Source organism: Aethalodelphis obliquidens, unplaced genomic scaffold, assembly GCF_003676395.1.
Source record: "Aethalodelphis obliquidens isolate GAN/ISIS:26980383/991018 unplaced genomic scaffold, ASM367639v1 scaffold14, whole genome shotgun sequence".
Classification (NCBI taxonomy): domain Eukaryota; kingdom Metazoa; phylum Chordata; class Mammalia; order Artiodactyla; family Delphinidae; genus Aethalodelphis; species Aethalodelphis obliquidens.
The window spans coordinates 38,992,163-39,017,217 of NW_020837958.1; the positions used below are offsets into that span (position 1 = coordinate 38,992,163).

General features: G+C 42.8%; 1 protein-coding gene across 7 annotated transcripts in view; it reads right to left on the reverse strand.

Annotated features, from left to right (window-relative positions):
* Window positions 1-25,055, reverse strand: part of STIM1 (stromal interaction molecule 1) — a 195,776-nt gene that overhangs the window by 74,789 nt on the left and 95,932 nt on the right. For 6 of the 7 annotated variants that reach the window (XM_027115569.1, XM_027115571.1, XM_027115573.1 and 3 more), the window contains one exon: window positions 12,589-12,719. In XM_027115569.1, coding sequence (XP_026971370.1) covers window positions 12,589-12,719 — 131 coding nt within the window. Of the gene's footprint in view, window positions 1-9,445; window positions 11,501-12,588; window positions 12,720-25,055 lie in introns of those variants that run through there. The other variant, XM_027115575.1, reaches the window with a different exon arrangement.

Below are 25,055 nucleotides of genomic sequence, written 5' to 3' on the forward strand. Positions count from 1 at the left end.
TACCCCTGGTGAGTGAATGCTACAGCCATCCATAATTAAGTATTTACAAGGAAAAATGGGGATAGGTCATTCCCTAGCCTAAAGAGCACGTGTTATCTGAAGGATGATCTCTCATGGTATCAGTCATCTCTGTTCTGTCCAAAGGGTCTGAGCAGACTTCAATCTGTGCTTTGTCTGAATTAAGGGCAGGCGGTCAGAATGTTCCACAAGGCAGGAGATAGGATGGTGACTGCACCAGGAGATAGGCAGGGAGCTAGAAGGCAAAAAAACAGCAAAGTGCCTCCAAACTGTAACAGTCCTTTAGGTCAAAGAAGAGTTATTGCAGCAGCAGAAATGTATACATCGAAACCCATGCTGAGGTTATTTGAATAATTGTGTGCAAGTTTTTTCTGCCCTACTTTTCATATAGTAAACTTAAAAAAGCAAAACAAAACAAAACAAAAAAAACCTCTAGGCTGTCAAAGCTGTTCAAAGAGGAAACAAGGAAAATCTATGTTCAGGGACCAAGGGGAGAACTCTGCTGCTGAGGGGCCAGCATGGTAGCAGTACTAGATATCAGAGGAAGGCCCTGAGCACAAGGCAAACCCAGGAAAAATAAAACTGGGGCCAATTAGCCAGCTGCGTTTGATATCTCCTGTCATGGAGCTCCATATGATAAGGGTCAAGAATTGGATTCAGGTCCCTGGTGTGTGGGTGAGAGAGAATTACCACCTGGCTCTCCCTTAGCTTCCCCAGAAGTGACAACTATAAAAAAAGAGAAAGAAGGGAGGGAGGAAGGGAGGAGGGGAGGGAGGGAGGAGAAAGAAATTCTCCCAAAGGCTGTTCAGTCTGGTGTCCTCAAAAGCGATCTACACCTGCCCAGAAACAGAGGGAACCTAGCTGTCAGCTAGCTAACCAGGGATCTCTGCTTCCAGAAACCATGGTAATTCAGACTTAGAAGCACCTCTTCATATCTGTCAAAGTAAGGAGTGGGGGAAAGGGAGATAGAAGTCAACATGGTTTTCAATGTGTTTTCTACAGAGCACTAGGGATTCTTATGGATTGGGCTACAGAAAGGCAAGTGGAAGGTGATCACTACTCCAACCAATGTACTGACACTTTTATTTTTTTAACATCTTCATTGAGATATAATGCACATACCATCTTAGTGTACAGCTCAAGGGTTTTTAGCATAATTACAGAGGTGTACAATCACCACAAGTCCGAAACATTTTCATCAGCCTGAGGCAGATGTGCATTGCAATAACCCAAAAAAATGGATAACTGTGAGCTAATTCAGTCTCAGTTTCCTTACCAGTTATATGGAAAAATCACTATGTACCCCACAGTAGACGTTTCTTGTAAAGATGACATGAGCGATTGTATGTAGAAGCACCCAGCACAGGCCTAGCACATTACAGGCGGGTAGGAGTAGAAGTAGTAAGTAATACTACTACTGGGAACTAAGCCACAGGATGGGGACTCTCTATGCACAAGTTCATTTCATCTGTGCCATAACCTTTCAAGGTAAGGATTACTGTCCCCATTTGACAGTGAGGAAACGAAGCTCACAGAGTTTAGCAAACTTCCCAAGGTCATACAACTATTAACTGTACACCTAAAACGCTCGTCTTTCTTGCTCCAATGCCTGTGCATGCCTTTGCTCAGTCACACAGCCTTTCAGCAGTCTCAGCAGCGTCTTTTCCTTTCTTCAACACCCCTCTTGTATGTTCTTCTCTGTCTCTCCTAATATTTTAACTATAGTGATTTTACCTCCATCCAGATTCTGTATATGATTCATAGCACAGGGCAGAGGGATAGGGAAGCGGTCACAGAGGAGGTCAGACACACACATCATACACAAACGCCTGGAGCCCGGACCCTAGCAACTTCTAGAAACAGCCCACCATTGACTCAGCTGCTATCCTGGCCAGGAACTCACAAGTCAAAAGCACCCTGTCCCCCATACCATTGACCAGCCAACCCTATACTCTTGCTCTGCCCTAGTGAAACAATTTAAGGAGCACACACAGATAAGATAGAATCTTTGCTTTCAAATTCAAAAAAATGTAACTCATCACCTTTGTGTGCAAGGCCCTGCAACAAGCACTGTGGGAGAAGCAGTGATGCATGAGACCTGGTTCCTGCTCCTGGGAGGCATTCACAGTCTGGTAGGACAGACAAGGATGCACCCAACTAATTACAATATGGAGCAAAGCAATATGCCAGATGCGGGCTTCATGCCAAGTACTCTGGAGCATGGGAGAGGAAGGATTACTTCCCACTGTAGGGGAACAAACAAGATTTCTTGGAGGCAACATTTAATCTAGGGCCAGTAGTTCTCAACCAGGAGCAATTCTATTCCCCAGGGCGACTGACAAGTGGCAATAAAAAAAGTTTGGTTGTCACAACTTGGGTGGTGTGGGGCGTGGGGTGGCTGCTTTTAGCCTCTAGTGTAGAAAGGCTAGGGATGGTGCTAAACATCCTACAATCTGGCCCAAAACGTCAGCAGTGCTGAGGCTGAGAAACCCTGATTAGGCCTTGGAGGACAAGTAGAATTTTTACAGGCAAAAGTGGGAAACAGAGCGATGCCAGGATGAGGGTTTATCTGGAGCAAAGGCACAGTGATGAGAGATTAAGGGCATGTTTGAGATGGCTGCAGCATAGAGTAAGGGAATGCAGGGTATAAGAAGAACTAGTCAGGCAAGCTAAAGTCAGACTGCAGGAATGCTGGCGGGCAGGTCAGAGTTTAGATTAGTTTAGTAAGTGAAGGTAAGCCATTCTTACAATTTCATCATCTCTAAAACAGAGTTAATAACACTGAGTTCATAGAGTGGTTGAGAAGTAAATGAAAGCGCATATATACTCAGTTGGCACAGGACTTATTACATGGTAGGAATGTTACTCTTCCACCGCACTCCCTTTACAAGGTAGGACTAACGATCAGAGTCGTGCTTTAGCAATTCCAGTATTAGTGCAAAAAGACAAACTTATAGGCAACAATACAATCAAAATCATTGGGGTACAAAGCAAGACATTCTAAGTGCTAAACGAGTGATGTAGACTGTGCTACAGGAGTTAGTACTGAGATGAGAGAGATCAGTGGGGGAAGAAAGCCAGGCAAGGTTCATGAAAAGTGAAGCTGGGGCATTCCAGAGGACACCTAAGACCAATACACACAGAGCCAGGGGTTGGAGGGAGGGATATAAAAAGTTAATTCCCAGGGCTTCCCTGGTGGCGCAGTGGTTGAGAGTCCGCCTGCCGCTGCAGGGGACACGGGTTCGTGCCCCGGTCTGAGAAGATCCCACATGCCGCGGAGCGGCTGGGCCCGTGAGCCATGGCCGCTGAGCCTGCGCGTCCGGAGCCTGTGCTCCGCAACGGGAGCGGCCACAACAGCGAGAGGCCCGCATACCGCAAAAAAAAAAAAAAAGTTAATTCCCAGAAAGGAGAACTATCTGAGCAAAGAAAGGCGCCTGGAATAAACATGGAAGGACTATGACCCAAAGAAGGACAAGAGTCAGATCAGAGTGGTAGGAGGTATGTCTAGAGAGACTTACAGGCTAAGGCCGGGGAATTCCCTGGTGGTCCAGTGGTTAGGACTTGGCACTTTCACTGCCATGGTCCGGCTTCAATCCCTGGCCAGGGAACTAAGATCCCACAGGCCTCACAGCATGGCCAAAGGGGAAAAAAAAAAAAAGGTTAAGGCCAGATTTGAAGGGATGGCATGCCAGGCACAGGAAGTCAGATGGAATAAGAAAAGGAAATTAAAATGTAACTTAGAAAGATCACTGGCAGCGTGTACATGTGCTGGTGAAGGAGAAACTAGAGGCAACGGAATACTGAGGGGTGTCTACGGCTATCTGGATACAAAGAAATGAAGCCACAAGCCTCAGGAGGGAATAACAATCGTTGTTAGTCATGATGATAACTTCTGAGCATAATGCAGCTACTTATCTTCGTCCAAATTAACCCACGCTGGCCACAGCACTGGCTACGTGTGAGAAGCTCTTAGGGCCCTATATATTGCCCCTCCAGCCCAGTTCCTACTGGGCCTCTGGCTATTGCAAGTGGAACTGCCGGCTGCACCCCTTCGGGTTGTTTCCCCAGCCCTGATTCCACCTGGTGCCAGAGTCCCATCCTTCCTCAACCCTCACAGCCTCCCAGGACCTAGCATGCTTCTTGGTGGAACAATTTTAAAAAGGTAAAAAACAAGTCAACTTTCACCATGCTAAAGTCAAGCAGATCTAATGACACTACCACAGCATGGCCTTGTTCAAAATCCTCTAGCCTTCCAGATGGGTAGGGGAAAATCAAAAGTTCTCACCTAGACCTTTTTTAAAATAAAGGCATAGGCAGGAGGCTGAGTGAGCTAACAGAGAAGTTGTGGCCCCTAGAAACGTGTGACTGCTCTATCACGCGCCATTTCCCTTAACATCAGCTACTCGGGTGAAGACAGAACTACCTCCTGCAGGGTCCTGGCCCTAGCCGTGTCAGCCGAGCTGCTGGGGGTAGCTCCCAGAGCTGAACACTGTGGTGCCCTGGGATGATGAGAGAGCTGATTTGGAATTCTTGCGAAACAAGCCAGCCCTCACTATCTGTACCATCACGCTGAGGGAGGAAAAAACATGAATTTAGAACCTATCACGCGCCAGCCCTTGTGCTTGGAGCTTTGAATACATTAAATGCTTACAACAACCCTGCAAAGAGTTACCCTCCTCAAATAGCTGAATAACTGAGGCTCAGAGAGGTGAATTTATTTGCCTATATGTCATCACATAGACAGTAAGTGGCAAAGCCAGGTTTTGAACACAGGCCTATCTCTAACAAAATGTAGGTTCTTTCTGATGATAACAACAATAATAATAACAACAAAAACTAACTTTTATTGAGCCTGTTCTATATGCCAGGCATTGTACTAATTGCTTTATATGCATTATTTCATTTAATCTTCACAACAACTTCATGAGGTACCTACTATTATCACTCCGCTTTTTTTTGTTTTTAACATCTTTACTGGAGCATAATTGCTTTACAATGGTGTGTTAGTTTCTGCTGTATAACAAAGTGAGTCAGCTATATATATACATATATCCCCATATCCCCTCCCTCTTGCGTCTCCCTCCCACCCTCCCTATCCCACCCCTCTAGGTGGTCACAAAGCACTGAGCTGATCTCCCTGTGCTATGCGGCTGCTTCCCACTAGCTATCTATTTTACATTAGGTAGTGTATATATGTCCATGCCACTCTCTCACTTCTTCCCAGCTTACCCTTCCCCCTCCCACTGTCCTCAAGTCCATTCTCTATGTCTGCATCTTTATTCCTGTCCTGCCCCTAGGTTCTTCAGAACCATGTTTTGTTTTTTTTTTTAGATTCCATATATATGTGTTAGCATACGGTATTTGTTTTTCTCTTTCTGACTTACTTCACTCTGTATGACAGACTCTAGGTCCATCAACCTCACTAAAAATAACTCAATTTCGTCTCTTTTTATGGCTGAGTAATATTCCACTATATATATGTAACATATCTTCTTTATCCATTCATCTGTCAGTGGACACTTAGGTTGGTTGCAGGTCCTGGCTATCATAAATAGTGCTGCAATGAACATTGTGGTACATGACTCTTTTTGAATTATGGTTTTCTCAGGGTATATGCCCAGTAGTGGGATCACTGGGTCGTATGGTAGTTCTATTTTTAGTTTTTTAAGGAACCTCCATACTGCTCTCCATAGTGGCTGTATCAATTTACATTCCCACCAACAGTGCAAGAGGGTTCCCTTTTCTCCACACCCTCTCCAGCATTTATTGTCTGTAGATTTTTTGATGATGGTCATTCTGACTGGTGTGAGGTGATACCTCATTGTAGTTTTGATTTGCATTTCTCTAATGATTAGTGATGTTGAGCATCCTTTCATGTGTTTCTTGGCAATCTGTATATCTTCTTTGGAGAAATATCTATCTCGGCCTTCTGCCCATTTTTGGATTGGGTTGTTCGTTTTTTTGATATTAAGCTGCATGAGCTGCTTGTATATTTTGGAGATTAACCCTTTGTCAGTTGCTTCGTTTACAAATATTTTCTCCCATTCTGAGGGTTGTCTTTTCATCTTGTTTATGGTTTCCTTTGCTGTGCAAAAGATGTTAAGTTTCATTAGGTCCCATTTGTTTATTTTTGTTTTTATTTCCCTTTCTCTAGGAGGTGGGTTAAAATGGATCTTGCTGTGATTTATGTCATAGAGTGTTCTGCCTATGTTTTCCTCTAAGAGTTTGATAGTGTCTGGCCTTACATTTAGGTCTTTAATCCATTTTGAGTTTATTTTTGTGTATGGTGTTAGGGAGTGTTCTAATTTCATTCTTTTACATGTAGCTGTCCAGTTTTCCCAGCACCTCTTACTGAAGAGGCTGTCTGTTCTCCATTGTATATTCTTGCCTCCTTAATCAAAAATAAGTTGACCATATGTGTGTGGGTTTATCTCTGGGCTTTCTATCCTGTTCCATTGATCTATATTTCTGTTTTTGTGCCAGTACCATACTGTCTTGATGACTGTAGCTTTGTACTATAGTCTGAAGTATAGTATATATAGAAGTATGTACTATAGTCTCATTCCTCCAGCCCCATTTTTTGTTCTCAAGATTGCTTTGGCTATTCGGGGTCTTTTGTGTTTCCATACAAATTGTGAAATTTTTTGTTCTAGTTCTGTGAAAAATGCCAGTGGTAGTTTGACAGGGATTGCGTTGAATCTGTAGATTGCTTTGGGTAGTAGAGTCATTTTCACAATGTTGATTCTTCCAATCCAAGAACATGGTATAGCTCTCCATCTGTTTGTATCATCTTTAATTTCTTGCATCAGTGTCTTATAGTTTTCTGCATACAGGTCTTTTGTCTCCTTAGGTAGGTTTATTCCTAGGTATTTTATTCTTTTTGTTGCAACGGTAAATGGGTACCACTCAACTTCTAATGAGGAAACTGAGGCTTAAAGAGATTAAGTAACTTCTCAAAGTTTCCACAGCTGGTAAAGGGAAAGCCAGGTTTAAACCTGGGTCTGTGTGACTCTGCAGCACAAGCTTTTAACCCTGTGCTATTCTACACCAGACACCACAGACACTAACAGAAGGTTACGTATATTTTGCAGCTTTCCAGGCTCATACTAACGTACCCATCTCCACCCCGCAAAATGTGTGATCTCACCCTTGCATAAGACTCCCATCTCAGCCTGACGACATGCTTGCTACAGTGATATTGGTCAGTCATTCCACACATGAACATTAGAATACAATTGTCAGGGACTTCCCTGGTGGCGCAGTGGTTAAGAATCTGCCTGCCAGCGCAGGGTACACAGGTTCGAGCCCTGGTCCGGGAAGATCCCACATGCCACGGAGCAGCTAAGTCCATATGTCACAACTACTGAGCCTGCACTCGAGAGCCCATGAGCCACAACTACTGAAGCCCGTGTGCTGAGAGCCTGTGCTCTGCAACAAGAGAAGCCACCACAGTGAGAAGCCCGCACACCACAACGAAGAGTAGCCCCTGCTCGCCACAACTAGAGAAAGCCCGCGTGCAGCAATGAAAACCCAATGCAGCCAAAAATAAATTAATTAATTAATATATATATATATACAATCATCAGATGTAGGTAGCTATCCTGGAAATATAGAGGAAACAGAAAGGTGGCAATAAGTAGCATTCACTGAGCCTGAATTGTGTGTCAATGCTATGCTGGGAACATTTTTCTTACTTAACATATGATGAAATTAACTGTGGTGGAGGGCACAGGGGGAATCTGGTCCTATGAGTTTTAGTACCTATGTAGATTCTTATAACTGCCCCACAATCCAGACATGGGACAGTTCCATTACCAAAAAAAAACTCCCTCATGCTGCCCCTTTGTAATCAAACCCTCCCCACACCCCTAACCCCTGGTAACCACTGATCTGGCCTCCATCCCTATAGATTTGCCTTTCTTAGAATGTCATTAGATGTTATCATATAGTATGTAACTATCTGAGATGGTTTCCTTCACTCAGAGTAATGCCTTTGAGATTCATCTATGCTGTGTACATCAATAGTTCATTCCTCTTATTGCTGAGTAGTTTTCCATAGTTTGTTTTATCCATTCACACACTGAAGGACATCTGATTTGTGTCCAGTTTTTGGTGATAATGAGTAAAGCTGCTATAAACATTTGTGTACAGGTTTTAATACAAATATAAATTTTCTTTTATCTATCGGGGTAAATACCTAGAAGTAGGACTGCTGAGATATGTATTAAATTGTGTTCAGCTTTATAAGAAACTCTGTAAGAGTTCTAGTGGCTCTTCCTCCTCACATGGTACTTGGTTTTGACTACTTTCTAATTTTACCCATCCAAATAGGTGTATAGTGATATCTCATTGTGGGTTGGTTTTTTTTTTCTTTTTCTTTTTTTTTTTTTTTTTTTTGGCTGCACCGAGTCTTAGTTGTGGCATGCAAACTTTTAGTTGAGGCATGCATGAGGGGTCTAGTTCCCCAGCCAGGGATCGAACCCAGGCCCCCTGCATTGGGAGCACAGAGTCTTACCCACTGGACCACCAAGGAAGTCCCTCAATGTGGTTTTAATTTGTACGTCCCTAATAGCTAATGATACTGAGCATTTTTTCATATGCTTATTTGCCATGCATATATCTTATCTGATGAAGTGTCTGCTCAAATCTTGTCTCATTTTTTATTGAGTTGCTTGTTGTCTATTGATGAGTTTTGAGAGTTCTTTATTTGGACTGGGAACTTTTTGTTTTGTTTTGTTTTTGCGGTACACGGACCTCTCACTGTTGTGGCCTCTCCCATTGCAGAGCACAGGCTGCGGACACACAGGTTCAATGGCCATGGCTCACGGGCCCAGCCGCTCCACGGCATGTGGGATCTTCCCGGACCAGGGCACGAACCCGTGTCCCCTGCATCGGCAGGCGGACTCTCAACCACTGCGCCACCAGGGAAGCCCTGCACTGGGAACTTTTAACAGCACTTTTCTCACTTAATCCTGATAGCAACGCTGCCAAGGGTAGGAATCATTAACCACCATTTTACCCTGAGAAAACCAAAGGGAAGTCACTAAACTACTATAACCTGATCACAGTTCTGCCTAATTTCAAAGTTTACTTATCACTTAATCACCTATGACATACATATTACTAGAATGCAAGCTCTATTAAAGCACGGATCTTATCTGCTTTGTTCATCATGGAATCTATAGCCCTACAACAGTGCCTCACACCTAACAGGTATTCAATAAGAATTTGTTTAATAGCTGAACAAATGTCCTTTATTTTCCATGTAGGCTCCACAGAAGACAATAAAACTGCTCTCAAACTGTCTGGTCCCGTCAAGGGGACAGTGGTTTTAGGAAGGCTCTTGTCTGCCCACCTCAGACTATCAGGACAGCCTGAAGTGCCATCCCACTGCTGCAAATCCTTTGCCCAGAGGCAGTATCCCTACCAGAGGTCTCAGTAGAACACAGGTCATGAATTCCCACACTGCCAGGCTGGCAGAACTCCCTGTCAGCTTTGCAAGGAGGACACCAGCACCAATAGTGCCATCTTGCTCATCTGAAGGGCCCACAATCCATAGCCTCTGCTACCTAGGACAAAAGCAAGCAGAGATGACACCTGAGAAGTCAAATTGGCTTCCCCCCACACGAGCGACTGTATATTGTCTATAAAATGGCTGCTGAGTCTCAGTTTACCGAAAGTCTAATTTCATAGCTTACAGCAGAGACAGAAAGATCAGAAATGAGAATGAATCAACGAAGAGATAGAAAACTATAAAAAGAAATCACAACAATGCATACAGGAATGTAAGCACTGGGGTAACAGTGCAAGAGGCCCTGAAGACATGCTTTGAATAATCCAAAGAAAGTAACAATCTGTTCACAGTCATCTGTAAGAAGGAAAACTTACTTCAAAAATGGCTAAGATTTTTAAATATCTAGAAATGAGGTTATAGTTCAGTTATCTGAAAAACTTACCGATATGAGGCTGAATAAATGAGGGCTTAATAGAGTATCCCAGCAGATTTCTCCTAGGGTCCTTGGGTAATCAGCAATTCTTTTAAGCGGGACATAAGAATCTCAGGTCCTTGATGGCCAGCACAACCAGGGTTTCATCTCTGGTGTCTCAGCATCCATAATCTGATATTCCAAGCTCTGAGCTGCCCACCCAATGGTCTAGTTAGATCATGAACTCCATCTATGTTGAGACTGACTCAAACACACACACTTTGCTACCGTGACTTTCTCTTTCAAGGAGAAAATAGCTTGTGAATGATCATGAGACCCCAGACTGGCAGGCCCCTCTGCCCACCAGAGGCCCGGACTGTAGGGAGAGCAGCTGAAGCCAAGGCAGGCAGAAGCTACACTGAAAAAGAACAGCTCACCACTGGCACAGGGAAAAGCAGGGTGACAGCTTTTGTGTTATTTTAGAACAGTTTGTGCTGATGAGCTTTTTGTTGTGGTACATTCCTCTAAAAAGAACATTTTCTTCCTCCCTCCATTGACAAAGTAATTCAGCAGAAAGTGAAGAAAGAAGGAGGAGCGGATGACAAAGATATCCAGGAATTTGTGGATCTTGGATCGTATCACCTTCTTGACTGTGGTGCCACGCATCTCCCAGTCCTGTGGTCAGGAAACCTCTAGGCCTCCCACACCACCAGCAACATGGCTCTATTCCCAGCACAGACAAATAAAATGTGGGTCCTCTGAGGGTCAGTGACACATCTAGATGTGACCAAAAGTTCGGATACTTTCATCATGGCTGTTGGCCTTGCTTAAGAACCTACAGCTGCCAGGTTCAGCAAGTATACATATCTCAGCCTGGTTGCCTGGGCCCCCTTTCCTTGCCAGGCTTTTGCCCTGCAGTTTTCTCCCACAGTCACTCTGTGTGACCAAACCTACCCTCCACGCTTCTTACTACCTCCACATCTTTGCTCACACTGCTTCCTGCTGTTCAGGCTGCCCCACCCCTTCCACTCTCTCCCAATTCTATGTTTCCTCCAGGAAGTCTATTTTTCTCCTCTTATAAGTTCCTTAGACATTATCTAGTTCAACCTGATACAAGGATCCCCTCTGCTGACCAATCAGTGGAGTGCTGTGTTCTACTTTCCCATCTTCAGTGACAGGGAGTTCACTACCTACCTACCGAGGAAGGCTCTTCTATGACGAGATAGCGCTGTGAGGTGATTCTTTATTCCAGAAGAATATGCCTATATTTTACTTTCCCCACAGTGGTCCTGGTTCTGCCCTTAGCATAAGAGAAACAATACTGCAGTACTTAACAGCATAGGCTTTGAAATCAGATCTGTTCTCCTACCCAGCGTGTCCTTGAACAAAATGCTTAACCTTTCCAAAGTTCCAGTCCTTGATGGTAATACCAACTTCCTAAGGCTATCAACAAAGTTAAAAAAGTAACTATGCAAAGAGCTTAACAATGTGCCTGGCACAGAGTAAGGATTTCGCTGTTATCATCGTCATCATTTAAGTCTGATTCCTCTACTTCGATTGCATTTGAAGATAGAAACTGTATTATCCAAATCTTTTCTTTTCCAGGCTAAAGTTTCTTCACTAGACTGTAAATTATATGAGGACAGATGTATCTCTATGTAATTATGTGTATTTGCTGGCACATCCCCACGTCTAGAACAGTGCCTGGCACACATATAATAGACAGTTATAAACACTGAATTGTATTGAATGCCGTCCGTTTCAGAGTTTCCATACCCTTCCTCATTCACGTCACTCCTCTCTTTCACTGTTTCAAATGTTTTTGGCAACGTGAAATCCAAAGTTGAATTCACAACTTAAAGGTGGGCTAACCAGAGGAGGAGAGACTAGATCGGCCCCTCCCTCATGATATACACCATATCGCTACTAAAAGCTGGCATAACTTGCCAGCTTCACCCCATTGCTGGCTCAAGTGGAGCTTGAAAACAACTGAAGCTTTTCAGTCTTTTGACACATGATGACTTTGGGCTCTGGGCTCTGTGGAATTGGAGCTGCAGTCACGCCAAACGGTGAAACAATAACAGAGCTATTTCCACCTAGAGATTCCTCTCGCTCTTACTATCTGGACCACTCAACTGGATCCCAGCAACTGCAGCCTGGAATTCAGAATGATCTTTCTAGGAACCTTTGTTTCTTCCTCACAAATAGAGTATACGCTTCCAAAGGGCAAGATCTGACTGTCTTGCCTTCTCTTCCACATGCCAGCACAGGGCTGAGCACAGAGTAAGGACAGATGGATGCCCTCCATCTACAGCAGGATTACAGCAAGGATTCAGGGAAACTGTACAGACGAGCCTCAGGGCTCCCTCTCCTCTCAAACAGCACAGCTCGGTCGGTGTTGTGCTTCTAGCCGGTAGGCAAACAGGAGCCAGTCCAGGCACAGACACAGATGTTAAGGCCTGCACTCTGGCAGGCCGGCTCCTAGAGGCTGCTCTGCTGAGAATCACCTTCCCTGACAAGGATGCATTCCTAGAGGACAAGCCAATATCAAGAACACCTCTCCTCAGGGAACAGCCTGTCTAGACAGCTTCAGGGACTGTTAACACAGGAGGAGAAGAGAGCCACACAGGGTGAGGGAGCTCACCTCATCACTTTCTTCCACATCCACGTCACCATTGGCATCATCGTCCATCAGCTTGTGGATGCTGCGGACTGCATCAAAGCTGAGCTTCTCATCCTCACTGTGGCACAGGGGCTTGTCAATCCGGCAGAACTCTGTACAGGAAAAGCAAGAGACAACATTACTGGGGGCTGCCACCCAGCTCTATTACCTACCTGTCTCACAGTCCCTGGCTTCTAGCACCTGACTCCTCACACAGCCACTTAACAGACTATTTGTACAGTGATAAAAGTATTTCATATTAACTGTCTTCCCTATTTAGGGTCAATGCTTTATTATCCTAATAGTTCCTTGGCAGGGAAGTCAAGCATAGGACTAGGAATACACTGAGATCTACACAAAGAACATGAATAAATAACTCACAAGGAAAAAATATACAAGTGAGAGAAAATACAAATAGCTGATGAACACAGGAAAAGGTCTTACTAGTAATCAAAGAAATACATATTCAAATGAAACATCATTTTTAGTCAATAAATAAATGTGAATTAATACAATCTTTCTAGAAATAGGAAAACAGGCCATTTGTTCCAAGGCCAGAGTACTACGTAGTTTTCCTTTTTGTTCACTTTGTCACTGCCTGTACATATAATGCCAGCCACAGGCTAACTGAGGAAACCCTTCACATCTTATGCCTTCTACAGGACAGCTACATTCAGCAAGCATGGAGGTCTGGAGTGAAACTTCCTCCACCCACCACCATACAGTCATACAGCAATAAAACCAGCACAAGAGCCTAGCCCACCCATGTCTCTTTCATGACACCTAATCCTCTCTTATGAACCTGGAAAACACCTAGCCTGATCAAGGCACATAGCAGAAAGAGCCTGGAATCTAGTCGTAGCTCTACTATGTGGCTCTAAGGAGGTCACTTCCCTTCTTCAGGCTTCAAGTTCACTATTTGAAAAAGATATTTTAACTAAAGTTTCTGGTATTTCTTCCAATTCCTAGAGTATAAAATTCCTCTTGCCTTTCGACCCTGATCTTTCTAGGCAAAATACTCTTCAGATCACCCCCAAAGAAGACAGAAGAAAAACCGTGACCTCCCAGATAACAGAAGCAGTCACAGAAGAGAAAGCAAGGACAGGGTGAAGAAGCTGTGGCTGTGAAGCCTTCTAGAAGTCCCTGATCAGAGACCGGAAACACTAATCCATCTAATCATTTACTTGTCTGCTGGTGAGAAACAGAGACAGGATTGGACAGGTCACCTCTCTATCGCTTGCTAGTTGCTCAAATCCTTTTCAAAATGAGAAGGTGTGTAAATATTAAATTTTTTAAGTCCCAGATGTGACTCAATAAAAATATGTTGGATATTGAAGCTCACAGATGTTAACGGATGTGCCCAAAGTCAAAGGTCGCTGAAGAGGCACAGCAAGAGCCCGGGTCTGCTGACTCGCAGGCCAGCACTTCACCTGACTGCCTTTATGCCAAGGTAACCAGACAGCTTTAGTTTCATCTTCTGGAAGCCACGGACAGTAATGCTGGTAGGAAGCACACTGAAGAAATGGCTTTATAAAAGAAAAAAGTAGATAAATAGTATGCATACAAAAGAAATAAGTACCTCCATGCAACCTTATGTTCCTCTACCTTTGTCCTGGCAAGGTGGAGTGGAAAATGGAGGGTGGGGTAAAGGGGTGGTGGGTATTGAGGAAAAGAGTAGAAAATAGCCAAAAATTAAGGAATTGTTTCTCAGTTTCCTCACCAACGAGAGCTCTTGGCATGATTGCTTCATTCATGGACTCCTATCCACAAATTACCTATCCCCCAAAAATTGCAGGAAGTAACAACTAGTCCATAGATGAAGCACACAGCACTGAGATTAGCATAACCAACATAACACTTTCCTTCCCTTATTCCTGTTTTTATATTACTCAAAGGCATATATAATTGCCTATAAGAGCTTTTTGATCAGCATAGGATATGCGCATTTAAACAACATTTATTGAGTACTCTTCATATATCAGGGTCTATAATCAGCACAGGGTATAAAGAGATGAATCAGACTTCATCTTTGCTCTCAAGGAGCTCAATTATAAAAGTGGGGGAGATAAGCAATTAAAACACTATGCGCTAAGTGCCATAGTAGAAAGAATTGAGGTTATGCTAGGGGTCAGCAACTTCTGTAAAAAGCCAGACAGTAAACATTCAGGATTTATGGGCCATATAGTCTCTGTGGCAGCTACTGAACTATGTCATTGAGCACAAAAACAGCCACAGACAAAACATGAGTGAGAGAACTTAGCTGTGTTCCAACAAAATTTTATTTACAAAAACAGGTGGTGGGTTGGATTTGGCCCTTGGACCATACTTTGCTGACCCCTTTTCTAGAGTTCCATAGGTAGCACACCTGAAGCACATCAGATCAACAGATGTCTGACCCAAAACAAAGAAACCTAATCTTTTCATTAGCAAGTATCCACCCACAGGATGAACCTAAGTAAAGTACTTCTATTAGGCTTTTAAAAAATAATGGGAATAGTTTACCAAGCTCTAGGGACTGGGGTCTCCAGCCTGGGCACAATTGGCCTACAGCAGGTCCAAGAAATCTAGGCTTCAAGCATCAGGCTCTAGTTTGTAACCTGATCAGACAGACAGGTGACCTTTGCTGCTGGCATCATCTGGCATAGAGAAGGATTAAAGGGATTGAGGATAAGGGAGTACAAAATCTTGATGTCCCATATGGCCATAGAATCCTGTCCAGAAAAATCATGTCAGCCAAAATTCACAAATAATTCCTTCAATGAAGCATTTTCTAGGCTGTCTCTCTCTCTCCTTCCTGAGACCTTTTCTATCTTCTCTTAATACATTCCAATCTGGCAAGGTTTCCCAGACCCATCCAGAAATTACCTTAAAAGATCCACCCATTTTAGCAACACATTATTACTGCAATGAAAGAGCCCTGCATTTGGAGTCAGAACACATGTGTCAAAATCCCAGCTTCATCAGTTACAACCATATGATATTGGACAAGTTGTTTAACTTCTCTGAGCCTCCAATATCTCATGTGCAAAATAAGGATAATTAACTCTGCTGCATAGGGTTTTTGTGAGAGTTAAGCAAGACCACATTTGTTAAAACACCTAGCATAGGGCCTGCATGAAGCTGACATTTAATACATTTGTAGTCTCCTTTTTTCCTCCCAGACCAGCAAGCGAACAGTTCCCATCTTTTGCTAACTTCAGCCACTTTCCCTCTAAGACCATAAAGAATCAAACACAGGCAGTACAGTCCAATCACATTGCTCAGAGGAACGTTCTAGGTGAGCTGGCAAGCAACTCTGACAATGGTCTGTCTTCCCACAGCATTTATATGTCTATCACTGGTAACATTTATCATACTGTGTTGTAGTTGTCTATTTAATTTGTCTTCCCCATAAGGGCTAGGGACTATGTACCCAGCAGCAAGAAAAAACCAGGTTCTTGGTAGATGCTCAGTAAATGTTTTCTGAATGAATAACTAAATATCAGCTCTACAATTATATATGGGATTTCTGTAGGCAGAAAAGAGAATTTTAGGTAGAGAGAATAGTACAGGACCAAGTTTTAAATTTTTTGGTCTCAGGACTCCTTTTTACACTTAAAAATTGAAAATCCCTTGGGCTTTCCTGGTGGCACAGTGATTGAGAGTCCGCCTGCTGATACAGGGGACACGGGTTCATGCCCCAGTCCAGGAAGATCCCACATGCCACGGAGTGGCTGGGCCCGTGAGCCATGGCCGCTGGGCCTGCGCGTCTGGAGCCTGTGCTCTGCAAAGGAAGAGGCCACAACAGTGAGAGGCCCACGTACCACAAAAAAAAAAAAAAAAAATTGAAAGTCCCAAACTGATATTTACTATATTAGAAATTAAAACATAAATTCTAATATTTAGTAATTAATTCATTTTAAAACAATAAAATCTCATATACATTAATATAAACATGTTTTAATGAAAAATAATTGTTTTCTGCAAAAAAATTCATGAGAAGAGTGGTATTGTTACACACTTTTGTAAATCTCTTTAATGTCTGACTTGATAGAAAACAGCTGTTACAGCCTCATTATATCTGTTTCCACATTCAAGGTGTTGTTTTGATTGAAGATCAAAACATAGATATGCAGTTGGAAAATGCAGGAGTATTTTAATAACCTTTCAGATAATTGTGCTCATTCTTCTCTGATACTTCACCGAAACTCAACAGGTAGGAAGTTTATTAAAGGTTAGTTACAAGGTGAAATCTGAAACTATACAGATGAACTTTTTGTACTCTATTACAATAAAATCCATTGGTCTATCTTGCACTTTGAATGGATCTTTTATCCATAGGTGATTTTTTTTTTCTTTTTGGCCACACGTCATGCGGGATCAGATCTTAGTTCCCTGACAAGGGATTGAACCCACGCACCCTGCAGTGGAAGCATGGAGTCTTAACCACTGGACCACCAGGTAAGTCCCTACCCATTGGTGATTTTGAAACATGATACACTAATCATTTGGAAACTAGTGATTCGATGAGTTAGGCAGAGCTTCCAAATTTGACACAGTTCATTTATACAATATCAAAATAATCACAATTATTAATATCACCACTGATTTCATCAGAAAAGCTGTAAATCTGGAGAAGCTGTCAAGCTCACAGTGGCAGATACAAGTTTTCCCAAACTCTTATTTTCAATTAAAAGCTGGAATTTTATCACTGGCAACAAATACTATCAGTTGTTTTCCTTAAAGTAGCAGACTCACTTCATTCATTTTCAAGAAGATGTCTGCCAAAAGCATAAGTCTGAGTAATTGCAATTTGTCAGTTATTCTTTCAAGTAAAACTAGTGTTCCCCGAGAAAAGGAGGTAGTTCAGCTTGCAACTCAATCACACAAATGCATTTCCTTGAGATAAACATCAGGCTCCTACGTGCAGCAAAAGTGCTTTATGCATACTTCCTGTTTTATCACACAGAATACTAAAGAGACATGTATTCATAGGATACAATTTAATAAAATTAATAAATTTTTACTTCTCTATTAAAAGCTTAAAAAAAACTGAGAGGGCATGGAGGTGAGGAATGCAGTGATTACTGGCACAATTTTGTGCCACTCTTTTGACTCCTGTTAAGGTGCCAGCAGTTTTACCTACTAATTTCTTCTGCACCAACAGTGCAAAAGTACACACGATGGAAAAAGCAAATAGCATCTTAGTATTATTATTAAATGGCTTTGACCTTCTGGATCCCCACAAAGATCTTGGTGACCTCCAGTGGTCTGCAGACCACACTTTGTTAACCACTGGCGGACAAAACCACAAAGGCTTTTCCCTCATGTCCAAATCTCCTCTCCTTTCTCAAGGCAGAGCTAATCATTTACTGTTTTATGCTCCAAAGTACTCTGTACATAACTCTGTTATATTAATTCTCATGCTCTGAGTTGTTTGCATGCCACATCCAGAAAAGGGCAAGGGCTAAATTTGACTCACTCTATCCCCCAGGGCCCAGTATGGCACCATCACTAATATCCACCTTGTCAAGTACGAAATCAGTAAGTGCTGGCTGAACGAATGAATGCATGAATGAATGGATTCATAACAAACCACCTCCCCAAAAGGCAACAGAATTCTTGAGGGCAACCCACCAGTTCCCACCAGCAATATCCACCATGCACCTAATGCCCCTCCTCTCCCAGCACTACCGTGCAGAGCCACTACAGTTGAGCTGGACAGTGGATTACCTGATGTGAGACACAAGCCTAGAGGGAAAGAAATGAGAGAAACAGCAGTCAAGGAAGAAGGCAGAGAGAAGGAGGAGAGAAGGGCACTGGTCAGACTGGTCCTCAGCGCTTGGCTGGAACCTGAGGGGAATCTGGATGGAAATGGCTAAAGTTTACCAACAGGGGCCTCATCTCCGAAAATAATTTCTCCCCCTTCAGCCTCCACCCCCCAGCCAGGACTGGCAGGCTTTGCAGTGACTCTGATGGGATCAGAATCCACCCTTACCCTTAGAAAGGGCTCAAAAGACTGTAAGACTGAGAGCATGAGCCCTAGGAAGACTTTCAGATTTGACCAAGGACCATGAGGTTCCAGAGATAAAACAACCTGGAACCTAGAATGAGGATGGGTCTGGGGAGGAGGGCAGGGGACCCTCTAGACAAAAATGTGAAGGCTGAGAAGGGGAACTGGCTTGGGACATGGAACTGTCAAGAAAAGGTCCCCCCTGGAATACAGCATGTAGCAGGCCTGGCCACAGAGGAAAGAGGAGTCCTCTTTGAGGAAAGAGGATTCCTGGGCTGTGTAAAATCCAGCCTACCTGAGGGATGTTCCTTCCCCTGTTAGAACATCACGTCCTCATATCCAAGAAGAGGCCCAGCTCTTCTCAGCAGGGGGCAGGAACTGAGAAGCGCTTCCCTTCTAGACAAAGCTGGCACTGGTTTCAGCTACCCAAGCAGCACTGACCCAAAAGACTTCTGACCATGCTCACTTCTCCTCAGAGGGAGAATACATAAAAAATAACCCATACAGCACCAAGAGTGAACCCTAACGTAAACCACGGGCTTTGGGTGATTACGACGTGTTGATGTAAGTTCATCCTTGGTTAAAAAAAAGAAGCACCATTCTGGTGAGAAATGTTGATAACGGGGCTGGCTATGCACGTGTGGAGGCAGGAGCTATATGGGAAATCTCTGTACCTGCCTCTCAATTCTGCTGTAATCATAAAACTGCTCTAAAAAATAAAGTCTTAAAAAAAACATAGCCTGTAGTATGTGTGTGATTGGTAGAGATTTTGTTCAATTCTTATTAGCCTGCTTTTAAAAATATTACATATATTGATTATAATGTGAGATAATTATATTCTCACTCTAACCTGAGATTTGAATACTCCAGTAACAGTTGTTTATTTTATTTTTTTCATTTTCTCTTTTTTTAAATTAATTTTTATTGAAATATAGTTGCTTTACAATGTTGTGTTATTTTCCACTGTACAGCAAAGTGAATCAGCTATACGTGTACATATATCCCCTCTTTTTTGGATTTCCTTCCCATTTAGGTCACCACAGAGCACTGAGTAGAGTTCCCTGAGCTATGCAGTAGGTTCTCATTAGTTACCTATTTTATACATAGTATCAATAGTGTGTATGTGTCAATCCCAATCTCCCAATTCATCTCACCCCCCGCCCCGCTCCTTTCCCCCCTGGGTTTACATATGTTTGTTCTCTACATGTGTCTCTATTGCTATTTTGCAAATAAGATAATCTGTACCATTTTTCTAGATTCCACATATATGCATTAATATACGATATTGGTTTTTCTCTTTCTGACTTACTTCACTCTGTATGACAGTCTCTAGGTCCATCCACGTCTCTACAAATGACCCAATTTCGTCCCTTGTTACGGCTGAGTAATATTCCATTGTATATATGTACCACGTCTTTTTTAACAGTTGTTTAATTTATATTAAACATAATTAAAGAAAGTCATCAGTGGAAAAATGATAATCCATGGCATCAACTATATATAAAGCTCCAATGAGCAACATAATGAGATATACCTCTGAGTTTCAGCATTTCTGACTTTGTACCTCATGTAGGCTTACCACGGTCAGCTTACAGCTGCAGTTATCTGAGGGTATCTGAGGGCAGAGCTATGTCTTTTTCATTTTGTCATAGCACCTACTACCACCTCACACATGATATACTTGTTCATTTATTTGTTTATTGTCTGTCTCCCTCCAATAGATGTAAGGTTCATAAGCAGGGACTTTTTTTGTTTACTGCAGTATCTCCAGGGACTCATATAGTGCCTGGCACATAGTAGGTATTCAGTAAAGATTTGTTGAATGAATAAATAAATCTTTGTCTTCCCTAATGTGCAGAGCAGACTTCTCCTCTCTACCTGACTTTTTTTTTTAATAAATTTATTTATTTTATTTATTTTTGGCTGTGTTGGGTCTTCGTTGCTGTGTGCAGGCTTTCTCTAGTTGCATTGAGTGGGGGCTACTTTTCATTACGGTGCACGGGCTTCTCATTGCGGTGGCTTCTTTCGTTGCAGAACACAGGCTCTAGGCATGCGGGCTTCCACAGTTGTGGCTCGAAGGCTCAGTAGTTGTGGCTCATGGGCTCTAGAGCACAGGATCAGTAGTTGTGGCGCACGGGCTTAGTTGCTCCACGGCACGTGGGATCTTCCCGGACCAGGGCTCAAACCCGTGTCCCCTGCATTGGCAGGCGGATTCTTAACCACTGCGCTACTAGGGAAGCCCCTCTACCTGACTTTTAAATGTTGGGCTTTCAAAGAATGTGGGCTCAGTCCTAGGCTCTGTTCTCATACTACACTCTCTCCTAAGTAATCTTACCTCTCCTCATAGCTTCAACTACCCTTTAAAGAAATTACTAGCCATTACCAACTCCCAAAAAACAAAATGATGTTTCTGGTTCAAGTTTCACTTTTGGCCTACAGAAACCCACAGACTCCAACTACCTACTAAACATCTCCATGTGGATGTGTAACAGGCACCTCAACTCATAATGTCTAAATCTAAACTCATTACCTTTCCCCCAAACTTCCTACTTCACCAGTTGTTTGTGTCAGAAACCTTGACATTTCACTCTCCCTCACTCCCCACATTTAATCAATCACCAATCTAGTTCAAGACTCTTAACTATTCCAGATCTCATTCTCCATACAGCATGTCACTCTCAGCAGAGAGATTCTAAATATTTAATGAGCAATCAGCAGGAGTGCTGGCTATAGGCAGTGCTGGCGCGTACCACCTGCATATCTGTCCAAGGCCTCTCCCTTCCTAAAACCCTTCAAAAGTTTCTCATTATTCTCAAGATAAAGTTCAGGACTTCCCCGGTGGCGCAGTGGTTAAGAATCTGCCTGCCAACGCGGGGGACGTGGGTTTGAGCCCTGGTCCGGGAAGATCCCACATGCCGCGGAGCAACAAAGCCCATGTGCCACAACTACTGAACCTGAGCTCTAGAGCCCGCGAGCCACAACTACTGAAGCCCGTGCGCCTAGAGCCTGTGCTCCACAGCAAGAGAAGCCACCGCAATAAGAAGCCCATACACCACAACAAAGAGTAGCCCCCGCTCGCCGCAATTAGAGAAAGTCTGCGCGCAGCAACGAAGACCCAACGCAGCCAAAAATAAATAAATAAAATAAATAAATTTATTTTTAAAAAAAAAGTTCAAAGTCCCTACTGTGGCCTGCCAGGGCCAGAACGATCTGCCACCTGCCACCTTTCTGGTCTCATGTCCAGCAACTCCTCCTGCTTCGTGTGACCCTTCTTTGATGTGCCAAGTTTCTTCCCTCCTTTCCACACAGCACAGTGGTTCTCGGCTCTGGCAGCATATTAGAATCACCTAAGGAGCTCTTAAACTGCTGACACGCAGCCCCCAGTATCTCTGTGGGTGAGACCTAGGTATGAGTTTGGGTTTTGGGGTTGTTTTTTTTTTGTTTTTTCTTTAATTGAGAAATAACACACATATAGTAAAGTACATAAATAAACATAAGGATCAATTTAAATATATATATGTGTGTGTGTGTATATATATATATATATATCCATGTAACTTTCACCAAAATCCAGATACAGAACATTCCTAACACTCCAGGAAGACTCCCTCCCCTTGTCCCTCTCCAATCACTACTACCACGACCCCACAGCGGTAACCACTATTCTGACTTTCATCACCATAGATAAGTTTTGCCTTTTTTCCCGACATTTATTAAAATGGAGCATGGGGCTTCCCTGGTGGCACAGTGGTTGAGAGTCTGCCTGCCGATGCAGGCGACACGGGTTTGTGCCCCGGTCCAGGAGGATCCCACATGCCACGGAGCAGCTGGGCCCGTGAGCCATCGCCGCTGAGCCTGCGCGTCCGGAGCCTGTGCTCCGCAACGGGAGAGGCCACGACAGTGAGAGGCCCGCGTACCGCAAAAAAAGAAAAAAAAAAAAAATGGAGCATGGATATTTTTAGGGTACAGTTGCACACAATAAAATGCCCCCATTCTAAGTATACAGTTCTATGTGTTTGACAAACATATGCATTCATATGACCACCACCCTGATTAAGATCTAGAACACCTCCATGGTCTCAAAATGCTCCCACTTGGCTCTTCAGTGCCAACCTTCATCCCCATCCCCACACAACCACTGATCTGATTTCTATCATTAGAAATTAGTTTTGCCTCTTCTAGAACTTCAAATAAATATAATCACAGCTCTGTACTCTTTTGTGTCTGGCTGCTTTTGTTCAGCATGATTTGAGATTCAACCATGCTGTCACGTGAATCAGTAGTTTGCTCCAATTTATTGCTGAGTAGTGTTCCATTGAATGGATATACAATTTGTTTATCCATTAACCAATTTCTAGCTGTTACAAATAAAGGTTATGAACGTTAAGTGTATAAGTCTATGTGTGTACACATGTTTTCATTTTTCTTGAGTGAAAATGAGTGTTTTATTCCTTGAGTTCCACTAGGGGTGGAATTGCTGGATTAGATGACAGGGGTATGCTTAACTTTTTAAGTAACTGCCAAACTGTTTTCCAAAGCAGTTGTATCACTTTATACTCCCACCAGTAAGCACCAGTACGAAGCACCAGTCCTGTTGCTTCCTATACTCTCTTATACCTGGTGATGATGCTAATGTGAAGCCCAGGTTGAGAACCACCTAGAATTCCTTTTATATGAAAGGCTCTTCTCTTTCTTAACCTGCAAACTCTGACTCATACTGCTAGTCTCAGCTTAAATACTTTTTCTCCAAAGAATCTTCTTTGATTCATCTTCTTTCCCAAACTAGTTTAGGCCCAAATTATATTTTCTCCAAAGTACCCTATATTTTTCATTTATAACACTTTTCACAATTGTAATTATTTGTGTGATACTTTGCTTAATATCTCTCTTCTCCACTAAACTGTAAGCTCCATAGCAGCAGGAATCATGGCTATCTTCTTCGTGGCTGAATCCTAGCTTCCAGCCAAACTCTAGCACCTAGCAAAGTCCCTAGCACAACAGTTGGGCTTCAATAAACATTTGTTGTATAAACAAATGAATGCCCAAAAGAACCTGTTGCATGAAGGAGCAAATTCAGAGATGAACAAATACAGTCCTTGCTCATAGAAAGTACTAGAATGAACATAGTACATGAGTTACAAAGACACAAAGTAGAATATGGTAAAGGGTCAAGAGACCAGAGCAACAGGAGACAGCACAGTCTGAACAACAGGTAGAAGGCAGTGGGGGCAGAAGGGAAGACTACCTAAGCACAGCAACCCAAAAGCAAGGAGCACAGCACCTCACATGGTTTGATTTATTAAAAGAGCCAAAGTCAGAACTTCCCTGGTGGTCCAGTGGTAAGACTCCACGCTCCCAATGCAGGGGGCCCGGGTTCGATCCCTGGTCGGGGAACTAGATCCCGCGTGCATGCCACAACTAAGAGTTCGTATGCTGTAACTAAGAAGTCTGCAGGCCACAACTAAAGATCCCGCATGCTGCAACTAAGATCTGGTGCAGCCTAAATAAATAAATAAATAAACAAATAGGCCAAAGTCAAAGGGTTCTTTTTGCCAATCTTGCAAAAGCTCCTGGCATAGAATGGGAGTAATGGATAGTGGGATCTCTCATCATACTCAAACTCTAAATGGCAGAGTTGGAGGAGTTTTGGAGGGCATTAAGGGCCACTGCTCACTTTACAAGTAGAGAAGGAAACTGAGGCCATGAAATGGGGTTGTTTTGCCATAGGTGGGCTGGCAAAATACTGTTAGAACCAGATTAGAAGCCTCACTAACTTTTTTTTAATTTATTTTATTGAAGTATGGTTGATTTACAATGTTGTATTGATTTCTACTGTGCAGCAAAGTAATTCAGTTTTACATATATGTAATATTTTTAAATATTCTTTTCCATTACAGTTTATCATAGGATATTGAATATAGTTCCCTGTGTTCTACTGTAGGACCTTGTTGTTTATCCATTCTAGATATAATAGTTTGTATCTGCCAACCCCACACTCCCAATCCATCCATCCCCCACCCCCCTCCCGCTTGGCACATACAAGTCTGTTCTCTATATCTGTGAGTCTGTTTCTGTTTTATAGATAAGTTCATTTGTGTCATATTTTAGACTCCACATATAAGTGGTATCATATGGTATGTGTCTTTCTCTTTCTAACTTACTTCACTTAGTATGATAACCTCTAGGTCCATCCATGTTGCTGCAAATGGCATTATTTCATTTTTTTATGGCTGAGTAGTATTCCATAGTACATGTACACCACATCTTCTTTAACCTTTCCTCTGTCAATGGACATCTAGGTTATTTCCATGTCTTGGCTATTGTGAATAGTGCTGCTATGAACATAGGGGTGCATGTATCTTTTCGAATTTTAGTTTTTTTTCTAGATATATGCCCAGGAGTGTGATTGCTGGATCACATGGTAGCTCTATTTTTCGTTTTTTTTTTTTTTTTTTTT